Source organism: Bubalus bubalis, chromosome 7, assembly GCF_019923935.1.
Source record: "Bubalus bubalis isolate 160015118507 breed Murrah chromosome 7, NDDB_SH_1, whole genome shotgun sequence".
Classification (NCBI taxonomy): Eukaryota; Metazoa; Chordata; class Mammalia; order Artiodactyla; family Bovidae; genus Bubalus; species Bubalus bubalis.
Window position 1 is genome coordinate 28,381,039 of NC_059163.1, and position 21,039 is coordinate 28,402,077.

At 38.7% G+C, this 21,039-nt stretch overlaps 1 protein-coding gene across 1 annotated transcript; it reads right to left on the minus strand.

The window, feature by feature from the left end:
• Window positions 1-16,997: 16,997 nt before the first annotated feature.
• On the minus strand, window positions 16,998-19,155 carry LOC102416225 (growth-regulated protein homolog beta). The gene is made up of 4 exons (XM_006059634.3): window positions 18,989-19,155; window positions 18,782-18,905; window positions 18,585-18,668; window positions 16,998-17,734 (listed from the first exon to the last, which is right to left on the minus strand). The coding sequence occupies exons 1-4, from the start codon at window positions 19,077-19,079 to the stop codon at window positions 17,719-17,721; spliced, it is 315 nt and encodes a 104-aa protein (XP_006059696.1). The 5' UTR covers window positions 19,080-19,155; the 3' UTR covers window positions 16,998-17,718.
• Between the last annotated feature and the right edge of the window lie 1,884 nt (window positions 19,156-21,039).

Sequence of the window (21,039 nt, forward strand, 5' to 3'; positions counted from 1 at the left end):
ATGAATTGTTACATTCATTAAATTAAAAGCAATAAAAATTATCAATAATAATAGCTAACAGTTTCTGTAGGTTTACTTTGTTCAAGGCATTCGTTCTTTACATGGATTGCTTCATTTAATCCTGACAATAATTCTCTGAGAAAGATCCTCTTGAATTCTCATTTTACCTATGATAAATTTGATCTATGAAGAAATTAAGAAACTTGCCCAAAGCTACAAGTCTAGGAAGTGGTACATTCAAAATTCAAAGAAAGGCACTTTGATTCTGTAGGTTAAAAAAATAATAATAATCATCCATGGGACAAAGAAGACATGAGAAGGGAAAATGAACAGAGAATATATCAAAATTTGAGGAAAGCAGCTAAAGAAGTACCTCTGGAGAAATCGGTAGCCTTAAATGCTTATTTTAGATAAGAGTAAAGGTCTAAAATCAATGGTCTAATTAATCTCTAGGTCTGTCCATGTTGCTACAAATGGCATGGATTTATTCTTTTTTATGGCTGGGTAATATTCCATTTTATATATGTTCCACAACCCACTCCAGTATTCTTGCCTGGAGAATCCCATGGACAGAGGAGCCCGGTGGGCTACAGTCCACAGGGTTGCAAAGAGTCAGACACGACTGAGCAACTTCACTTTCATTTTCACATCTTATTTATCCATTCCTCTGTTGATGGACATTTAGGTCGCTTTCATGTCTTGGCTATTGTAAATAGCACTGCAGTGAACATTGGGGTGCATATTTCTTTTTGATTTATAGTTTTTTATGGATATGGGGCTTCCCAGGTGATACAGTGGTAAAAGAACCCACCTGCTAAAGCAGGAGATACAAGAGATGAGAGTTTGATCCCGAGGTTAGGACGAGCCCCTGGAGTGGGAATGGCAACCTGCCCCAGTATTCTTGCTTGGAAGATTCCATGGACAGAGGAGCCTGGTTGGCTATAGTCCATGGGATTCCAAGAGTCAGACACAACTGAGCAACTGAGAACACAAGCACAGATATATGCCGAGGAGTGTGATTGCTGGATCATATGGTAGTCCTGTTTTTAGTGTTTTGAGGAATCTCCATACTGTTTTCCATAGTGGCTATTCCAGTTTGCATTCCCACCAACAGTATAGGAGGTTTCCCTTTTCTCCACACTCTCTTCAGCACTTAACTGTTTGTAAACTTTTTGATGATAGCCCTTCTGACCCATATGAAATGATACCTAGACTCATAGACTTTGGAAATAAACTTATGGTTACTAAAGGAGAAATGTGGCAGGGAGGGATAAACTAGAAATTTGGGATTAACATATATATACTACCCTATATAAAATAGATAATCAACAAGGACCTACTGTATAACACAGGGGACTCTAATCAACAGTCTATAGTGACATATATGGGAATGGATATATGTAAAACTTAATTACTTGCTGTACATCTAAAACTAACACAATATTATAAGCTAACTGTACTCCAATATAAAATAAAAATTAAAATTTTAATAAAATCAATGGCCTGAGCTTCTACAAATTAGAAAAATAAGAACAGTTGAGCTAAAGATAAGAGCTAAACTAAATAGAAAACAGAAAAACAGCAGACAAAATTAATATTATCAAAAGCAAATTTTGAGAATTAATACAATTGATAAAATTGTAAGACTAATTAAAGGAAAAGAGCATTATAGGGAGCAATGCATTTCTATTCTCATTCCTACATGTTTTGCTGAGTGTCAAGACTAGACCCTGACCACTTTGTACCTGGGCCATTTCTCAGGAGTCTTTTTTTTTTTTTTTTAATATTTTCTTATATTTAAAGAAACTAGTATTTATTTATTTTAAATATTTATTTATTTATCTGCACCAGCTCTAGTTGCAGCATACTAACAAACTCAGGCCCCCTGAATTGGGAGCATGGAGTGTTAGCCACTGGACCACCAGGCAGTTCCCCATCTCTCATGAGTTTTCATGCAGCCGGTAACTCTGAGCGATGAGGTAATGACTCCCTGTGTACAGAGAGAATGCTTGCTTACTGCTTGCCTTAAAGGGATGAGATCCTTAAGCTCAGAGTTCCTCGTCTGTGGTGCAACAGCCGACTACACATGCAGGCTTCATCTGGTCTTCCATGTCATCCTGTGGTACGTGGTGCTCAGGAAAATGGAACAATGATGCTAATGCTCCAGCAACTACTTTTTTGGTCGATATCATTTGCTCATCTATTGCAAGGTTTATTTCTGAGCTCTCTCGTCTCTTCCATTGTTCTGTGTGTCTGCTTTATGCCACCATCACATCTTTTGATAACTGTGGCTTTGTATCAGAGAGTATGAAACCTCCAACTTTATTCTTCCTTTTCAAGATTGTTTTGGCTACTCAAGGCCCCTTAAGATTCCATATGAATTTTAGAATAGGTTTTTCTGCTGCTTCTAAAAATGGCATTGGGACTTTGATAGATATTGCATTAAATCTGCCGGAGAAGGCAATGGCAACCCACTCCAGTACTCTTGCCTGGAAAATCCCATGGACTGAGGAGCCTGGTGGGCTGCAGTTCATGGGGTCGCTAAGAGTCGGACACGACTGAGCGACTTCACTTTCACTTTTCACTTTCATGCATTGATTGGAGAAGGAAATGGCAACCCACTCCAGTGTTCTTGCCTGGAGAATCCCAGGGACAGGGGAGCCTGGTGGGCTGCCGTCTCTGCGGTCGCACAGAGTCGGACACGACTGAAGCGACTTAGCAGCAGCTGCAAGTCTTCCAATCCATAAACACGTGATATCTTTCCATCTATTTATGTCTCCTCTGATTTCCTTCAGCAACATTTTGCAGTTTTCAGTGTAAAGTCCTTCTTGATTGGGTTTAAGTATTTTATATTTTTTGGTGCTATTGTAAATGGAAATATTTTCTTCATTTCCTTTTTGGATAGGTCATTTTTGATAACTGCTTTTGCTGTAACAAATTTCTTGTCTCTCTTCAGGAGTCTCATGTCTTCTGTAAGTTTTCATGAAACTGTAGAGAACTAATTTATTAGATTGTAGATAGGGCTCAATGGAGAAGGCAATGGCACCCCACCCCAGTACTCTTGCCTGGAGAATCCCATGGGTGGAGGAGCCTGGTGGGCTGCAGTCCATGGGGTTGCTAAGAGTCAGACATGACTGAGCGACTTCACTTGCACTTTTCACTTTCATGCATTGATTGGAGAAGGAAATGGCAACCCACTCCAGTGTTCTTGCCTGGAGAATCCCAGGGACGGGGAACCTGATGGGCTGCTGTCTATGGGGTCGCACAGAGTTGGACACGACTGAAGTGACTTAGCAGCAGCAGCAGCAGCAGATAGGGCTCAATTACTTATGTATTTGGCCACCTAAATAAAATAGCAAATTTCTTTAAAGACACAAATCATCAAAAATTGACCTCAAAAGAAATTTAAAAATTGAATAATTCCATGAAAAAATCAAGTTACTAATTGTCTTCTGACAAAGAATCTTTAGTCTTCGGTGGACTTTACTGATGATTTCTCTCAAATATTTAAGAAATCAATAGTAACAATATTATGCAAATCTCTCAGAAAATAGAGGAGGAAGGAACCTTCCCAACTCATTTATAAGGCCACTAGTACCCTGGTGTCAAAACATTACAAGACACTACAGACCAATATCCCTCAATAACACAGTAACAGAAATTTTCAAATACACTAGCAAATTTAATAAAACAATATAAAAAAAGGCAATCTATCATGACCAAGTGAGGTTTATACTGGGGATGTAAATCTGGTTTAACACTCAGAACCAATCAATTCAATTTACTATAACAGATTGAAAAAAAAAAACCCAAAACAAAACAGTAATGAGCTCAATAGATCTAGAAAAAATATTTGACAGAATTCAACATTCATCCATGAAAAAAGAATTTAAAACTTGCAAAAAATTGTAAATAGAGGGATATTCATCAAGCTTATAAAGGATGTCTATGAAAACCCACAGATAATGATTATTTCATGGTGAGAGATGCATAAGTTTAACACAAGGCAATAAGGTCTGTTTCCACAGTTTCTATTTTTTACTACTTGTCTGTGGCTGACTCTAAAAGGTTACAAAAGAACTTTTGAAGGTGACAAAAATGTTCTATATTTTGATTGTGGTATGGTACACAGTCTATTCATTTGTCAAAACCTAAATGGGAACATTTTATTGTATGTAAATTTTTCAATTAAAATTGACTAAATATAGGGCTTAAGCATTTTCTGATTCTCCTTAGAAGTAATCCACATTCCTCAATAAGAAGCATTTTAGATATGCAGATATATGTAGCTAGATATCAATAGATCAGTAAATCTAGTAGATCTACTAGATAGATCTATAGCATAGTGAACTTATTGATATCTATATACCCATCCACCGCTCACGTTGAAAGTGAAAGTGAAAGTGAAGTCTCTCAGTCTTCTCCGACTCTTTGCGACCCCATGGACTGTAGTCTACCAGGCTTCTCTGTCTATGAGATTTTCCAGGCAAGAGTACTCAAGTGTGTTGCCATTTCCTTCTCCAGGGGATCTTTCTGACCCAGGGATCAAACCCAGGTCTCCTGCATTGCAGGCAGACGCTTTAACCTCTGAGCCACCATTAATTTGGCCACTAGAGGGAGCCAATGTTTCATGAATACAAAAGTTTGGCACTGATTTTAGTGACCCTATGGTCTTTTGCCCGCCAGTGGGATTCTCTGGGCAGAAATACTGGAATGGGTTGCCATGCCCTCCTCCAGGGGATTTTCCCGACTCGGGAATCGAACCCACATCTCTTAAGTCTCCTGCATTGGCAGGCAGATTCTATACCACTAGCACCTTCTGGGAAGCCTCTATTAAAAAGCACTGAATGTAAATTCATAGAAAATAATGAATATGAAAAGTTTTTATAAGATGTATAAGAAATTTTAATAGGATTTGGTAAAATCTTTTCTGGCCATAATAATACAGGAAATAAAAATATCACTTGTGAAAGAGATGAAACTTCTTTCATGTATTTAAATAGTAAACCTGATTTTGACTCTCATCTAGATGTTGTGGGTCATTTAAACATAACCTGAGATTATTTCTTTAAAAAACAAAGGTTATAAAGTTATACATGTTCATTACAGAAAACTTGAAAGTTACAGAAAATCTGAATGAAAGAAAAGAACAAGAAAGAGAATAAGAATCAAAAGTATTATCATCACCATTCTCACAGTGTGCAAATCCAAATGCTATAAAAATTTGGGTGTATTGTCCCAGAGATTTTAGTGTATATCTTATTGTTACTTGATTGTAATCACAAATAACACAAAGTTAAAATGTAACCACTATTTGCTATCTTAACCATAAAAATGAAGTATAAATTGAATCTTTTTACATAGTATAGAAAGCTCATAACTACATTAACTATGTTCTTTGACATGCTTTTAAACAATAATCAATTTTAAAAATTACAATAACGGTTATAGTATTTAGTAGTCACATTAAATGGTCCTTTTGTGGCTCTAACTTTCTTAAGCAGAAATTGTGAGTCATTACAACTGGAAATGGGGCAGGCAGTGGATGGCAAAATCCTTTTTCCTTATCCTAAATGATCTCTATTTAATTTGTTACAGGGGAAAAAAGTATAATTTATGAACAAGAAAGTCTCAGATGGGAAGCACATTTTAAATTTATTTACATATTGGAGATCCAACCAGTCCATCCTAAAGGAGATCAGTTCTGGGTGTTCATTGGAAGGACTGATGTTGAAGCTGAAACTCCAGTACTTTGGCTACCTGATGCGAAGAGCTGACTCATTTGAAAAGACCCTGATACTGGGAAAGATTGAGGGCAGGAAGAGAAGGGGATGACAGAGGATGAAATGGTTGGATGGCATCACCAACTCAATGGACCTGAGTCTGGGTAAACTCTGGGAGTTGGTGATGGACAGGGAGGACTGGCATGCTGCAGTTCATGGGGTTGCAAAGAGTCGGACACGACTGAGTGACTGAACTGAACTGAATATATCGGGCATGTGGTATATTTCCAAAGAAACTGTACATGCCTTCCCACTCAGCTTTTCCTTGCCATATACCAATAATGTATTCATGATTAAGTGTAGGGCACAATGAAATGGATGATAAACAGTAAGTTTTGAGCTTTGTTGGAATTATGTATCTTTTATTAAGATCCATTTGGCACGAATGAGTTATATGTAGATTTTAACTAATGGAGGGGATAAAGGAGACAGAGTTAATGTGAATGTTTGCAATTACATGAAAATAAATTGTGTCCACTAATGTTTCAGTTCAGTTCAGTTCAGTTGCTGAAAGTTTTATATCTTCCAGGTATGTTCTGCTGCTGCTGCTGCTGCTCTAAGTCACTTCAGCCGTGTCCAACTCTGTGTGACCCCATAGATGGCAGCCCACCAGGCTCCTCTGTCCCTGGGATTCTCCAGGCAAGAACACTGGAGTGGGTTGCCATTTCCTTCTCCAATGCATGCATGCATGCTAAGTCGCTTCAGTTGTCTCTGACTCTGTGCAACCCTATGGACAGCAGCCCACCAGGCTCCTCCATCCACAGGATTCTGTAGGCAAGAATACTGGAGTGGGTTGCCATTTCCTTCTCCACCAGGTATGTTCAGTACTGTGTTATTTGTATTAACTTTTTTAATTTAATATATACAACAGCTTTATAAGGGTTTAAGCAGAACTACTGTTTTCCTTGTCATTTTATAAATATAGAATCTGAGGCTCTGAGAGGTTAATTTTTTCTAAGTCAGAACTGTTCAGTTCAGTTCAGTCGCTCAGTTGTGTCCGACTTTTTTCAACCCCATGAATTGCAGCACGCCAGGCCTCCCTGTCCATCACCAACTCCCGGAGTTCACTCAGACTCACATCCATCAAGTCGGTGATGCCATCCAGCCATCTCATCCTCTGTCATCCCCTTCTCCTCCTGCCCCCAATCCCTCCCAACATCAGAGTCTTTCCAGTGAGTCAACTCTTCACGTAAGGTGGCCAAAATACTGGAGTTTCAGCTTTAGTATCATTCCTTCCAAAGAAATCCCAGGGCTGATCTCCTTCAGAATGGACTGGTTGGATCTCCTTGCAGTCCAAGGGACTCTCAAGAATCTTCTCCAACACCACAGTTCAAAAGCATCAATTCTTCGGCGCTCAGCCTTCTTCACAGTCCAACTCTCACATCCATACATGACCACAGGAAAAACCATAGCCTTGACTAGATGGACCTTTGTTGGCAAAGTAATATCTCTGCTTTTGAATATGCAATACATTCTTAAATAACTGTGGTTATGTTATACATTAATTTAATGTGCATTTCTCACTTCATGTTTTTCTGATAATGACATTGCTTGTTGTTTATTTTATATTTATAGTTTATTTTATATTTATATTTAGACTATGGAAATGATGTTAGACAAAAAGCAAATTCAAGAAATTTTCTTATTTGAGTTTGAAATGGGTCATAAAGAGTGGTGACAACTGGCAACATCAAGAATACACTTGACCCAGGGGCTGCTAACAAATTTACAGCGGAGTGGTGATTCAACAAGTTTTGCAAAGGAAACAAGAGCCTTGAAGATGAGGAGCACAGCGGCTGGCCATTGGAAGTTGACAACAATTGACTGAGAGCTCTCTATCATTGATACTGATTCTCTTACAGTTACATGAGAAGTTGCCGAGGAACTCAACATTGACCATTCTAAGGTTGTTTGGCATTTGCAGCAAATTGGAATAGTGAAAAACTTGATAGCTGGGTGCCTCATGAGCTGACTGCAAATAAAAAAAGAAAATCATCTTTTTGAAGTGTCTTCTCTTATTCCATGCAACAGCAATGAACCATTTCTTGATTGTATTGTGACATGTGATGAAAAGTGGATTTTATACCACAGCCTTCAATGACTAGATCAGTGGCTGGACCAAGAAGAAGTTCCAAAGCACTTCCGCATACCAAACTTGCACCAAAAGAAGGTCATGGTCACTGTTTTGTGGTCTATTGCTGGTCCGATCCACAACAGCTTTCTGAATCCTGGCAAAACCATTGCGTCTGAGAAGTATGCTCAGCAGATCGCTGAGATGCACTGTAAACTGTAATGCACGCAGCTGGTCTTGGTCAACAGAAAGGGCCCGATTCTTCTCCACAGCGAAGCATGACCGCACATTGCACAGCCAACAGGACAACTTTTTGCAGGGAAAATGCTTCCACAACCAGCAGGATGTAGAAAATGCTTGTCAAGAATCTGTCATATCTCGAAGCATGTACTTTTATGCTACAGGAATAAATAAACTGTTCTCATTGGCAAAAATATGTTGATTTTAATGTTTCCTATTTTGATTAATAAAAATGTGTGTGAGCCTAGTTATAATGATTTAAAATTCACAGTCTGAAATCACACTTTCATTTGCACCAACCCTGATAGAATGTCTCTAAAGTTGAGGTTCACACATAAGCCTGGTCTGGCTATAATAGAAATACCTTTGACCTACACATTCCTATTTTCCAGTAACTACACGTAAAAAACTCGCTTAATGCAGTTTTGCCACTTTAAGATGTATCACTAGCACCATGTTGTATTCAAAGAAATCTAAAGAAATGATTTAAAATAATTGATAGTTACTTCAGTCCCTGAAAGCAACTCCAAAGTATAGTATCTTTCCTAACACAAACCAAAGATGAATGTCTTAATTTAAATCTACTACTTTATCAAATAACAATAAAGGGAGTGGTTTACTCTTGTAAACCACTATTTATATTTTTGTACCTGTATCATTATTTGTATACACAGATAATTGTAGTATATTAATTGGTTCTTATAAGACACCTTTCTGGTACCATATCTGAGTGGATACAAAACTCTTAACCTCTAAAATTAGAAGACAGTAAAGCACATCCTCATGGTGTTCTTTATTAATGGTTTTTAACTGGTGTGGTGCAAAAAGAAGCAAATTTAGGAATCATGCCTTAAAGCACAGAATGGCGAACACTGTGTTGCATTTACTTATGAATATACAAATACAGTGATTTAAAATTTTTATTAATAACTATTCAGCACATACCATCTGCCTATATTAATAAATTGACAATAGATTAAATTATCTGTAGTTATTACTAAAGATGGATTAAGCACTTATTCTATATTTTTAAAGCTCTTAACACAATATGATTGTGCTTTCACTGTTGGGAGGGTAAAGAGCTCAAGAAACCATTTCAGAACTAAAAATATGCAAAAAATCAAATGAATGGCAAATGGAATCAAAAACAGTTTTTAATATTATTTAAAAGAAAACATTAGAAGACAGCTTAAATAAGACAGTGTCAAAAATGCTGCCAACTGAATACTACAAACAAGCAGTCACGAAGTCACTGCAGATGCTGAACCAGATAGATTTCATCCATGTCAAGGGGTCTGCTTCCAAGAGTGAAATGGGAGAACTGAGCATGCCTGATTCATTTTTTCCAAATAAGGCAAGCTATTTCTACATTGAACAGAATCAAAAGGGATGATAGAGACTAGGAATGTTGTGCAAATTGAACTAGTTCAATTTAAAAAGAAATGAGAAGGGTGGAAAAGTATTCCCCCAATAGATATTTCTAAAATATTAAAAATAGCAACAGTAACAACCTATATGTATAATAGGAGTCAAAAGTCAACATAATGCCTAATGGTAGAAAAATAGAAGGAATAGATAGAAAGGCTGAACTTGAGACAAGAATGTCTGGAACCACTATTATTATATAACAGAATTTGGGATGTAGACAATGCAATTAGATAGGGGAAAGAAATTACATACAGTAATTAGAGCAAAAGAAGCAAAAGATGAGGGATGGTATGGGGAGGAGGAGGGAGGAGGGTTCAGGATGGGGAACACATGTATACCTGTGGCGGATTCATTTTGATATTTAGCAAAACTAATACAATTATGTAAAGTTTAAAAATAAAATAAAATTAAAAAAAAAAAGATGAGAAGAACCTTGACTATATCTATTTAGAACTTCTTAACTAATAATGATCCATTCCAACAATAAAGTAGTATAGCACACATCTTTCTGCATGTGTATTAAGTCACTTCAGTCGTGTTTGACTCTTTGCAACCGTATTCCATGGAATTCTCCAGGCAAGAGTACTGGAATGGGTTGCCATGCCCTCCTCCAGGAGATCTTTCCAACCCAGGGATCAAATCCCCATCTCTTATGTCTCCTGCATTGGTAGGCAGGTTCTTTACCACTAGTGCCATCTAGGAAGCCCTCATATCTCTCTACCTCTAGGGAAACATTTAAAAATACTTGCTGAAATTGAACAGTCACCAAAACGTATTTTTACACAAAGCAAACAAAGTGTATAACAGCATGCATGGCATCTCCCATGTTTACCATAAAAAAAGAAACATGAACAAACACAATGCATAAACACGTGCTAATTTGGCTATAGAATATATTTTCCAAGACATCTACACACAGAAAATTGATTTTTTTTTTTTTACAAAAATGTATTTTCTGGGAGAAACAAAGATCTTGAATGAGAGTGAGAGATTCAGGTGTCATTTATTAACTGTATAACCCTTTCTTACCATTTGAATTTTTATGATGTACACATATGTTTTTCTTCAATGACTAAATATAACCAGTTTAACTATTCAATTAGTTCAGTTCAGTTCAGTTGCTCAGTCGTGTCTGACTCTTTGCGACCCTATGAATTGCAACACACCAGGCCTCCTTGTCCATCACCAACTCCCAGAGTTCACTCAAACTCACGTCCATTGAGTCGGTGATGCCATCCAGCCATCTCATCCTCTGTCATCCCCTTCTCCTCCTGCCCCCAATCCCTCCCAGCATCAGAGTGTTTTCCAATGAGTCAACTCTTCGCATCAGGTGGCCAAAGTACTGGAATTTCAGCTTTAGCATCATTCCTTCCAAAGATATCCCAGGGCTGAACTTCTTCAGAATGGACTGATTGGATCTCCTTGCAGGCCAAGGGACTCTCAAGAGTCTTCTCCAACACCACAGTTCAAAAGCATCAATTCTTTGGCACTCAGCTTTCTTCACAGTCCAACTCTCATATCCATACATGACTACTTGGAAAAACAATAGCCTTGACTAGACAGACCTTAGTTGGCAAAGTAATGTCTCTGCTTTTGAATATGCTATCTAGGTTGGTCATAACTTTCCTTCCAAGGAGTAAGTGTCTTTTAATTTCATGGCTGCAGTCACCATCTGCAGTGATTTTGGAGCCCAGAAAAATAAAGTCTGACACTGTTTCCACTGTTTCCCCATCTATTTCCCATGAAGTGATGGGACCAGATGCCATAATCTTAGTTTTCTGAATGTTAAGCTTTAAGCCAACTTTTTCACTCTCCTCTTTCATTTTCATCAAGAGGCTTTTTAGTTCTTCTTCACTTTCTGCCATAAGGGTGGTGTCATCTGCATATCTGAGGTTATTGATATTTCTCCCGGCAATCTTTATTCCAGTTTGTGCTTCTTCTAGCCCAGCGTTTCTCATGACGTGCCTTGCATGTAAGTTAAATAAGCAGGATGACAATATACAGCTTTGACGTACTTCTTTTCCTATTTGGAACCAGTCTGTTGTTCCATGTCCAGTTCTGTTGCTTCCTGACCTGCATATAGGTTTCTCAAGAGGAAGGTCAGGTGGTCCAGTATTCTCATCTCTTTCAGAATTTTCCACAGTTTATTGTGATCCACACAGTCAAAGGCTTTGGCATAGTTAATAAAGCAGAAATAGTTGTTTTTCTGGAACTCTCTTGCTTTTACAAGTTTTAACCTATTTACCTACTCAATGGTACAAGTTTAACCAGTTTACCTACTTGATGGTACAAGTTACAGATTCTGAATGATCAACAGCAGAATGAGTAAGTATGATAGAATGATCATAAGGGAATTTGGATCTCTTTCTGTTAGAGAGATATTAAATTTTGCAAGGCTCAAAGAAGAATGAGTCAGTTCTTGGGCCAACTATAGAGTTTTGTAAGTTTTGAGGCTTAGATAGTGTACAAATAATAAGAAATTTCATAAAGAATAAGATGAGTAAGCCGCTTGTTTATATGCTAAATTTGTCCCCCCTAAAATCCAGATGTTGAAGTCCTAATCCTCATTATCTCAGAATGTGACTTTATTTGTAAATAGGCCATTTTAAAAGATAATTAAGGCAAAAATAAGCTCACTGAGGGTGGGCCTTCCTTTATCCATTATGACTGGGTTCTTGTAAGAAAAGGAGATTAGGACACAGATGATACAGAGAGAAGACCATGCTAACATACATGGAAAAGATGATCACTACAAGCCAAGGAGAAAGGCTGCAGAGGAAATCAATTCTAAGAACCCTTTTATCTTGGACTTCTAGCCTCCAGAACTCTGAGAAAATACATTTCTGCTGTATAAGCCATACAGACTATGGTACAGTACTTTGTCATGGTGGCCTGAGCAAATTAATACACAACTAAGCCCAGTAATACTGGCTACAGTGATAAACAGCTATTGAAGATTTCAAGTAAAAGGATGACCAGACAAGATGAGCTCTTTTAAACAATCACTTTGCGGTGAATAAGACTGACTGGAGAGGCTAATCTGGGCGACTACTTAGGAAGTTATGTCAATGGTTGAATGGAAGCCAATGAAAGGCATAATTAAGACAATTTCATAAGGAAGGGAGAGAAGGAGTTTCACGTGAGAGTTGTTAAGGGGATGAAAATGGCAGGATGAGAGCCCAGTTGGATGCAAAGCAAAAGGAGTCAGTCTGCGGTGAAAGCAGGGTCCCTGGTTTCGACAACAGAGTGAATTGTTCATAAAGCAAAATGGGAAAATAGAGGAGCATGTGAAATCTGGAGAGAGCTAAGTAGATTACAGTGGTTACTTGTTAACACTGGCAGCAAGGAGAAAATGCAGAGATAGACATCCATCAAGATAAAGATCGTAGCACCTGATGATCCAGTGAAGGGAAACTGGTGGAGCTGGCAAGGAGTAGCAGTCAGGATGTCTTGGACGATCTGATGACTTACCATGTCATGGGGAAGAAATGCGCCTCACCCAGAAACACACAGAGGGACTCTTTCTGGAGATTTTATGTCTCAGCATACCATAGAATCTGAGTGCAACCAGGGTGGAGCTGGCCCCACCAAGGCAGATGTAGTGAAAGAAAAGGAAGAGGATGCTCCTGGCATGATGTTTTCGCTCTGCCCTTAACAGGCTTTGTAACCTTGGGCAAGTCAGTTGATTTCCCTTTTCCTCACTTCCTATCACTAGCAAACCAGTGTGAAAATAAAATGATAGGAATTAGAACACTTCATTAGCTCATTAATACTTGGAAGGCTCAGGAAGAGCCTCCTGCAGGAGGTGATTTCTACACTAAGAGCTGAAAAACAGGTAAAAATTAAGCAGCTGAATGAGTGAGGAGGTGGGGAGAAGCTGAAAGATGTTCCAGTTAGAGAGAACAGTGTTTGTAAGACCCTGAGCCAAAACAAAAATGGTGTTTTCAGAGAACCAAAAAGTGATCTGACACATGAGAGCACAGAGTTTCATAGAGATGAAGTGAGAAAATCTAAACTCTAAGCAGTTAAGTAATGTGCTCAAGGTCACATAGCTAGTAAGAGTCTGATCTCTGAATTGAGCATGTCTGCACCAGGACTTGCATTTAAACTACAAATTGTGTGCAGACTTCCTATAGCATCATGCAAACAGAAGACCATAATCGATGGTAATACAAGTCTAACATTTCCCGGTGTGTCTAGGAGGTGATAAGGTGAATACTCACATGAGCTTAGGTAGAAAAATAAAGATGCGACTGTTAGAATGAAAGTCATTAAGTGTATAAAATTTAGGTCACAAAAGTAAGGAAGTAAAATTTAGTCAAATAATTCAACAGATAATCTACCTAACCTTTGTTTCCAATCTAGTCCTCTGAAAATAAAGAAATCATCTCAAAGCAAATTTTGTGACTAATGCAAAACAAAATTTTATTTTTATATTTTGAATTTTATTTATTTATTTTTAATTTATAATGTGTTAAGTTCTGCTAGACAGCAAAGTGATTCAGTTATACATATATATACATTCTTTCTAAAATGCTTTCCTATTACAGTTTAACACAGAATATTGAATATAGTTCCCTGAAGGACCTTGTTGTTTATCCATTCTATTATAATGGTTTGCATCTGCTGACTCCAAACTTCCAACCCATCCTCCTCTACAACAAAATGTTGATAGTTTTTTTATTGTAAATTTGCTTACTAATCACTAAATTTTCACTAAACTCTGAAAATCCATGGTAATTGCATTTATTTTACAAACAAAACACACCCCAGATCCAGATCAGTTCAGTTTCATATGGACTTAGCAGCAGGGTGAACTGTGTTATAATCTACCCAGAAACTGGAAGAACTGGTCTGTCCATGTCTCTTACCTGGAACACTGACCCATGGAAGATTAAACTGATTTATTATAAGGTCTTCTATTAACTGTGCCCCTTTACTGGTGGTGTTTCCATTTCAACACTGTTTATATACATTTCCCTGCATCTCCCCAGTGCATACTTGCTCTTCAATCCTTACCCGAGAGTCTGCTCTCATTTAGCCAATTCCTACCCAATGGTTTGTCAACTGTGCTGGAAGTTGAACCTTTAGCAACACTGTGTTGGAGTTCAAAGATTTCCATCTAAGGGGGAACAGGAGAGAGGAAATTTTGCTGAAAATTTTTTTAGTTAACATACCTATGGTTTTTTAAAATTTATTTGTTTTTAATTGGAGCATAATTGCTTTACAATATTGGTTCGTCTCTGCCATACATCAACCCTAATCAGCCATAGGTATACATATGTCCCCTCATTCTTGAAACTCCCTCTCATTTCCCACCACACCTTACCCCTCTAGGTAGTCACAGAGCATCTGGTTTGCAAATTCCCACTGGGTATCATTGGAAAGACCGATGCTGAAGCTGAAACTCCAATACTTTGATGTGAAGAACTGACTCACTGGAAGGGACCCTGATGCTGGGAAAGATTGAAGGCAGGAGGAAAAGGGGATGACAGAGGATGAGATAGTTGGATGACATCACTGACTTGATGGACAGGAATATGAGCAAGCTCTGGGAGTTGGTGATGGACAGGGAAGCCTAGCGTGCTGCAGTCCATGGGGTCACAAAGAGTCGGACAAGACTGAGCAACTAAACTGAAATGATCTATTTTACACATGGAAATATATATGTTTTAATGATACTCTCTCAATGCGTCCCACTCTCTCCTTCCCCCACTGTATAAGGAGGTGGATGAACCTGAAGCCTGTTATACAGAGTGAAGTAAGTCAGAAAGAGAAAAACTAATATAGTATATTAATGTGTATATATATATGGAATCTAGAAAGATGGTACTGATGAACCTATTTGAGGATAGCAATGGAGATGCAGACATAGAGAACATACTTATGATCTGCATAAGACAATTTATAGCCATTGTAATCATTTACATGTTTAGTAGGCATAACAGACCCCAGACTACATAAAAAGTATAGCAGAGCTTTTGTTTAAATGTCAATATGTTTAAGAAGAAAAAAATTTTGCTTCAAGACACCTTGGCACGTACTGTATTTCTCTTTTTGATAAAAATCATCACCCTTATATTCTCAGGAGCCAAGCAAATTTTCTATGTTTCACTGTGACTCTAAAAGGAGACTATCTGGAGCTAAATACGGAAGCAACAGTGTATGTAGGGCTTCCCAGGTGGCACAAGTGGTAAAGAATCCACTTGCAGTGCAGGAGATGTGGGTTTGATCCCTGGGTCAGGAAGATTACCTGGAGAAGGAAATGGCAACCCACTCCAGTATTCTTGCCTGGAAAATTCCATGAACAGAGGAGCCTGGTAGGCTCCATGGGGTCACAAAAGTCAGACATGACTTAGTAACTAAATCACCACCACCACCACCGAAGATAACCTTGTACTACCAGAACCTGTGAGTATGCTACCTTACATTGCAAAAGGAACTTTGCAGATGGGATTAAGTTAAGGGTCTTGCAAGGAAAGATTGTCTTGCTTTATCCTGGGTGGCCTGATATAATTCACAAAGATTCTCATAAAAAAGAAAGTAGGAGAAGTCAGAATCAGACAGAAGGTAATGTAACAGAGCAGAAGGACCAAAAGAAAACATCTCAGAGAAAGAAATGCTCCTCTCTCTAAGTTTTTCTGACTAGTTTAATAGTTAAATCAACATGAGACAGGTTAGCAGGAGTAAATCAAACAAAAGTTTAATAATATATCTACATGGGAGAGACCCAGGAAAACTGAGTAACTCACCAAAATAGCCAAAGCCTTCACTTTAAATACCATCCTAAGCTAAAGACAAAAGATGTTGGGAGTAATGGTTATGGGGCTTTTGGGGAGAGACGCAATTTACCTGGGAATAGGAAAGCCAATGTTTGATAATATTTGTTGCACCACGCAGAGATAATGGGGCACGAAGTGAACTCTGATTTTTAGATCCTGCTTAGAGTTTGCCTCACCACCCCTGGCCCATATTCTTTGCAGAGATCTCTTCTAAGTCTATTCTGAAAACAGGTTTTTTATCTAAATTCTTTTAGGCAGTTAAGATAGAGGTTACAAAAAACACCTTTCTGAATCTTCTGCTTATTAAAAATAACCAACAAAGAGACACATTTGGTGGGAGGCAAATTTTGGTGCCCTAGAGAAAGAGATTTGAAGAGGCTATGTTGATGGCTTTAAGATACAGGAAGATGATCATAAGCTATGAAACATAGGTGACCTCTGGAAGCTAAAAAGACCAAGGCAATGGATTTTCCCCTAGTGCCTCCAGAATGAGGCAGCAATGCAGACACCTTGACCTTAGTCCAGTGGAACTAATTTTGGTCTTCTGACTTCCAGAATTGTAAAAGAATAAGTATATTCTTTTAAACTACTGAATTTGTAATAATTTGTTACAAGAGCAATAGAAAACCCAAGTGCTGGGTATTCAAGAGGGAGGATAAAAGTGGTCAAGAAATAAAAAAGAAACTTAAGTAATAAATTTGTGTAAAAAACTTTATTTTCATGTTATTAATAAAAATACATCAATAAATACTTAAACTTCTCTATTCCAAGACATAGAGAAACATTTAGATAACTCACACTAAACAAGGCACTATGCCTTACAAGGAAGACATAAAATGTCCAAGGGATATTTAGATCATTGTTATTTGTAAAGGTTCAACATCAGAAATGTTGACTACAGATTGTGAAACGTTTCAATAAATAACAACTGACAATCTTCTCTACAAAAAGTAAACGTACACATACATTCCCTACATTAACAGTGATCGTGACCTATCTGTTTGCTTGAACCCTCCACTACTGTCTCTAGCCTTTACTATAGTGGATAGTACAGTGTGGAATACCCTCTCCCCAAAAATAGTTTAATAAGTAAAGAACACTTAAAACATACCATCTTCAAATTAAATAACAGTCAGGATTGAACTAACTTTAAGTTAATATAAAAATAAACTTTGAAACGAACTGTACCGAGAACTGCCAAACACATTCACACCTTTAAATATTAGAGTATCAATACACAGGCTTTGAAAAATAAATAAATAAATACAGATGTAAATAAATAGAACTCTCATAAGAAACAGCCAAATACATTAAACACAGTCCAGATGGCCCCGGGAGCCATTTGTTTCTCTTCTTTTACTTCACTTCCACTGAGGCTGCTGAGTAGTCAAGAAGTTCCTTCCATTTCTCTTGATCAGTTGGCACTAGCCCTGCGATGAGAAAATGGTTACTGTTAGTAGGACCCCAAAAACTGACCTCACAGCCCTGCACAATGTGGTTGCTACCTAGACCATTGCTGCAATATGACAGAAAATGCCAGGCTCCTAAATGCTATTTAATTAGGAACATGGAGTCTGTGGTAGCAATCTTACTATTTTCAAAAAGCGAGAATATAATGCCACCTTGAGCTAAAAAAAAAGTACATGCATGACATTACTTAAGCCTCATGGCAAACTCCATTAAATACCTATTACTATTATTCCCCATGTTATTGAGACTTAAAGAGATTAAGTACTTTCCCTGGGGTTACAGGAATAATAAAGGGTGGAACCTAGACTTGCACCTTGGCAGAGGCCAGGGGAAGGGGCGTTCCCTGAAAAGTCCCTGGCTTCACCACCAAGCCTGAGCTCCATATGACCCAAATCCAAGAGTTTTACCTCTCAGGTCTGAAGCCCATGTAAAACTTGAGGTAAACAGTATTTGTTCCTTAACAGATAGGAAGCATTTTAGCATCACTGGCTAACTCTGCTTCACCTTTTGGGCTTCCTTGGTGGCTCAGATGGTAAAGAATCTGCCTACAATACAGGGGACTGGGATTCAGTCCCTGGGGTTTCATCTTTTAGAAACATACATTTACCACACTCAAAGAGCGAGGAGGCCAGAAGGCACTTGAAGTGTCCTTTTGACACCAGAGCAGATTAATGACCTTAATGGCAAATTTAATTCTGAAATACTGATTTTTTTTTTTTCATTCCTTCAGCTAAATCCTAGGTTTCTCTGACATAACTTTCAGCAGGCAGAATGACTATAGTCACAAGATGAATAAAAACCACAACTCACTTGTTAAGCATCTTATCGATGATTTTCTTAACCATGGGGGCGGCGGGGTTGAGACACACTTCCTGACCAGTCTTCAGAGTGGCTCTGCAGAGAGAAGGAAGAATCGACATGAGGTGGGAGGTCCATTTGGGGGTCGGGGTGGGGGCATCGGCACGGTGGGTGGTGATGATGAGGACAGCAACGGAAGTGACACTTACATGACTTCGGTTTGGTCGCAGTGGGGGCCGGGGGGCGTCACCTTCACGCTCTGGATGTTCTTGAGGTGAATCCCCTGCAAGGTCTGCAGGCACTGGCAGCGCAGTTCGTTGACCACGGGCGCCCCTGCGGGAAGGACAGAGTGGGTTAGGGGCTGTCCTCACGGGCACCCACCCACCCCCGTCCCGCCCTGGGGATCCGGGTCTCACCTGCTGCGTGCCGGCCGGCGGCCACCAGGAGCAGGAGCAGCATGGCTGCGCGGAGGAGCCGGGGGGCGGCGGCGGTCGCGGCTCGGGCCATGAGTCTCAGCTCGGAGGGTCTGTGTCTGCAGCGGGAAGGCTGGCGGGAGCGCTGGCTGAGCGGGTACTGTGGCTCCTCGAGCCTAGCGAACCCCTTTTATCCTGATCTGATGGGAGTTGCCAGCCTCGGGGACAGGGAAATTCCCGGTCCGGAAGGAAGGCGCGGCCCCGCCCGCCTCACGCGTAATCTGCGCACTCGGGGAGTCATCCCCTTACCCAAATCCCCACCGGAGGGTGAGTCGCCTTGCAAGAAGTGTTGTCACATCTTAGAGGAGACAGGCATCATGACAAACGTTAGTTATTAAGATTGAGGGAATTAAGGCCAGGACGCAGAGAGAACTGATTTTCCACGTGTTACTTACACTTAAGTATTTTGGGACTTGATGATTTTATCCACGTCTGCATAAATACACTCTTAAAGCACATGTCATCTCAAATTATGCATGAGAATGTTCTCTTACTTCCCGGTATTTTACGAGCACAAATAAATCACACTTCATGTCATATTATCCCCGCAGTAGTGAGGGGATGACCAGTATCAAAAGTTTAATTTTGTGTTTACATTGCAACTAAAGTGTCGCAATCCTACAAAGCTTCCTTCCCCGGTGAAATTCTGGAACTTCCAGAGCTCGAGTAGATTCACGAATACCAGCTTTTTTTGCATAGAGTGTGTTGATTAATTAGTGAACTAAGGGACAAGTGGTCATTTGGACCTATTCCAGGGAGGGAAAGGTGTGTCCCAGTCCAGTTTCTAGTTTTGTTCAAGAACAAAATAAGTCACAGGAATTGGAGTGTGGGTTTGGAGGGTGAGGAATGCCTAGTGCCAGTAGTGAGAGTTGTACCCTTCACTCTTCTAACCAAAAAAACAGGTGTTCCTGTGAAGTATCTAAGAGCTAATATCATGAATGTCATACCATTTACTTGTTTGATGGTCACAAATCTCATTTTATCTTCATCTTATATGGACTTTTCTGCTTCCAGTGATTTGATTTCCTTCCAGAGAAATAATTGTTGTCATCTTTTATTTGTACTGATTTCTAAAAAGACACTTCAAGCAGTTGATTGAAGACGTCATAATTGTGTAGTTTATTTTTCACCCTTAGTTTTAATGTCCTTTGTTGGATTATGCTCAGGTAGGTTTCAGATGGTTTAGGTGTGATTCTGGATGCAGATCTGTTAAAAGTATGGGGATACCCAGTGGTAAGCAAGAGAGAGGAGGGGAGGTTGGAAGGGTGGGTAAAGACACAGAGCAGACCTCTGTTATAGGCTGCTAAGTAGGAATTTCAGCTCTCGGAAATATTGATCCATGGCATTTAATTGTCCGTGGCTTAGTTTCTCATCTGTAAAATAGAGATGAACTGTAATATCTACTTCAACCGGCTGTTACCATGAATAAATGTATTAGCATTGGAAAACACCTGTACATATTAAATGCTATAAATAATTTTTAAAAACTAAAATAAAAATTGTTTTTTCCATATTACTAAGCTGAAATTAATCTGAGGATAAAATCTTTGCACAAAGAGAAAATAATTATTGAAGAAAAAAAAAACAAAATAAAAACAAAAACTATTCCAACATAAAATGTTTGCATATTTTTTCTTAAGAGAAAACAGGGTACAATTTTTGTTATCTAGTTTGTTGAATAATCTTATAATTCTAGTTTTAGTCATTTCAACTACAAAATGTGAATAAAAGTGAAGATCTCTCATTTTGATTATTAGAAAAGATTAAGAATCACTAGACTATAATAAAGATTTGTCTTTACATTTTTTTGTCAGTATAGTCCTGAGATAAAGAACAGGAAATTTAACTTTAAAAAAAAAGTAGGGAATGAAAGATGACCTAAAGCTTATAAAATATGAGTAACTCAGCAATAATTGAGAATTTGCTTAGATACTGTTGTTATTTTTATTTTTCTGGGATTCTTAATTGGAAATATACTTGACACTTGACTCAAT

Bases quoted from the DNA above. Each gene is read 5' to 3' on its own strand.
- LOC102416225 (XM_006059634.3), bottom strand. From the start codon at position 19,079: ATGGCCCGAGCCGCGACCGCCGCCGCCCCCCGGCTCCTCCGCGCAGCC. The intron at 18,906-18,988 runs GTGAGACCCGGA...TCCTTCCCGCAG, and splicing joins CGCCGGCCGGCACGCAGCAG to GGGCGCCCGTGGTCAACGAA. The intron at 18,669-18,781 runs GTAAGTGTCACT...TTCTCTCTGCAG, and splicing joins TGCGACCAAACCGAAGTCAT to AGCCACTCTGAAGACTGGTC.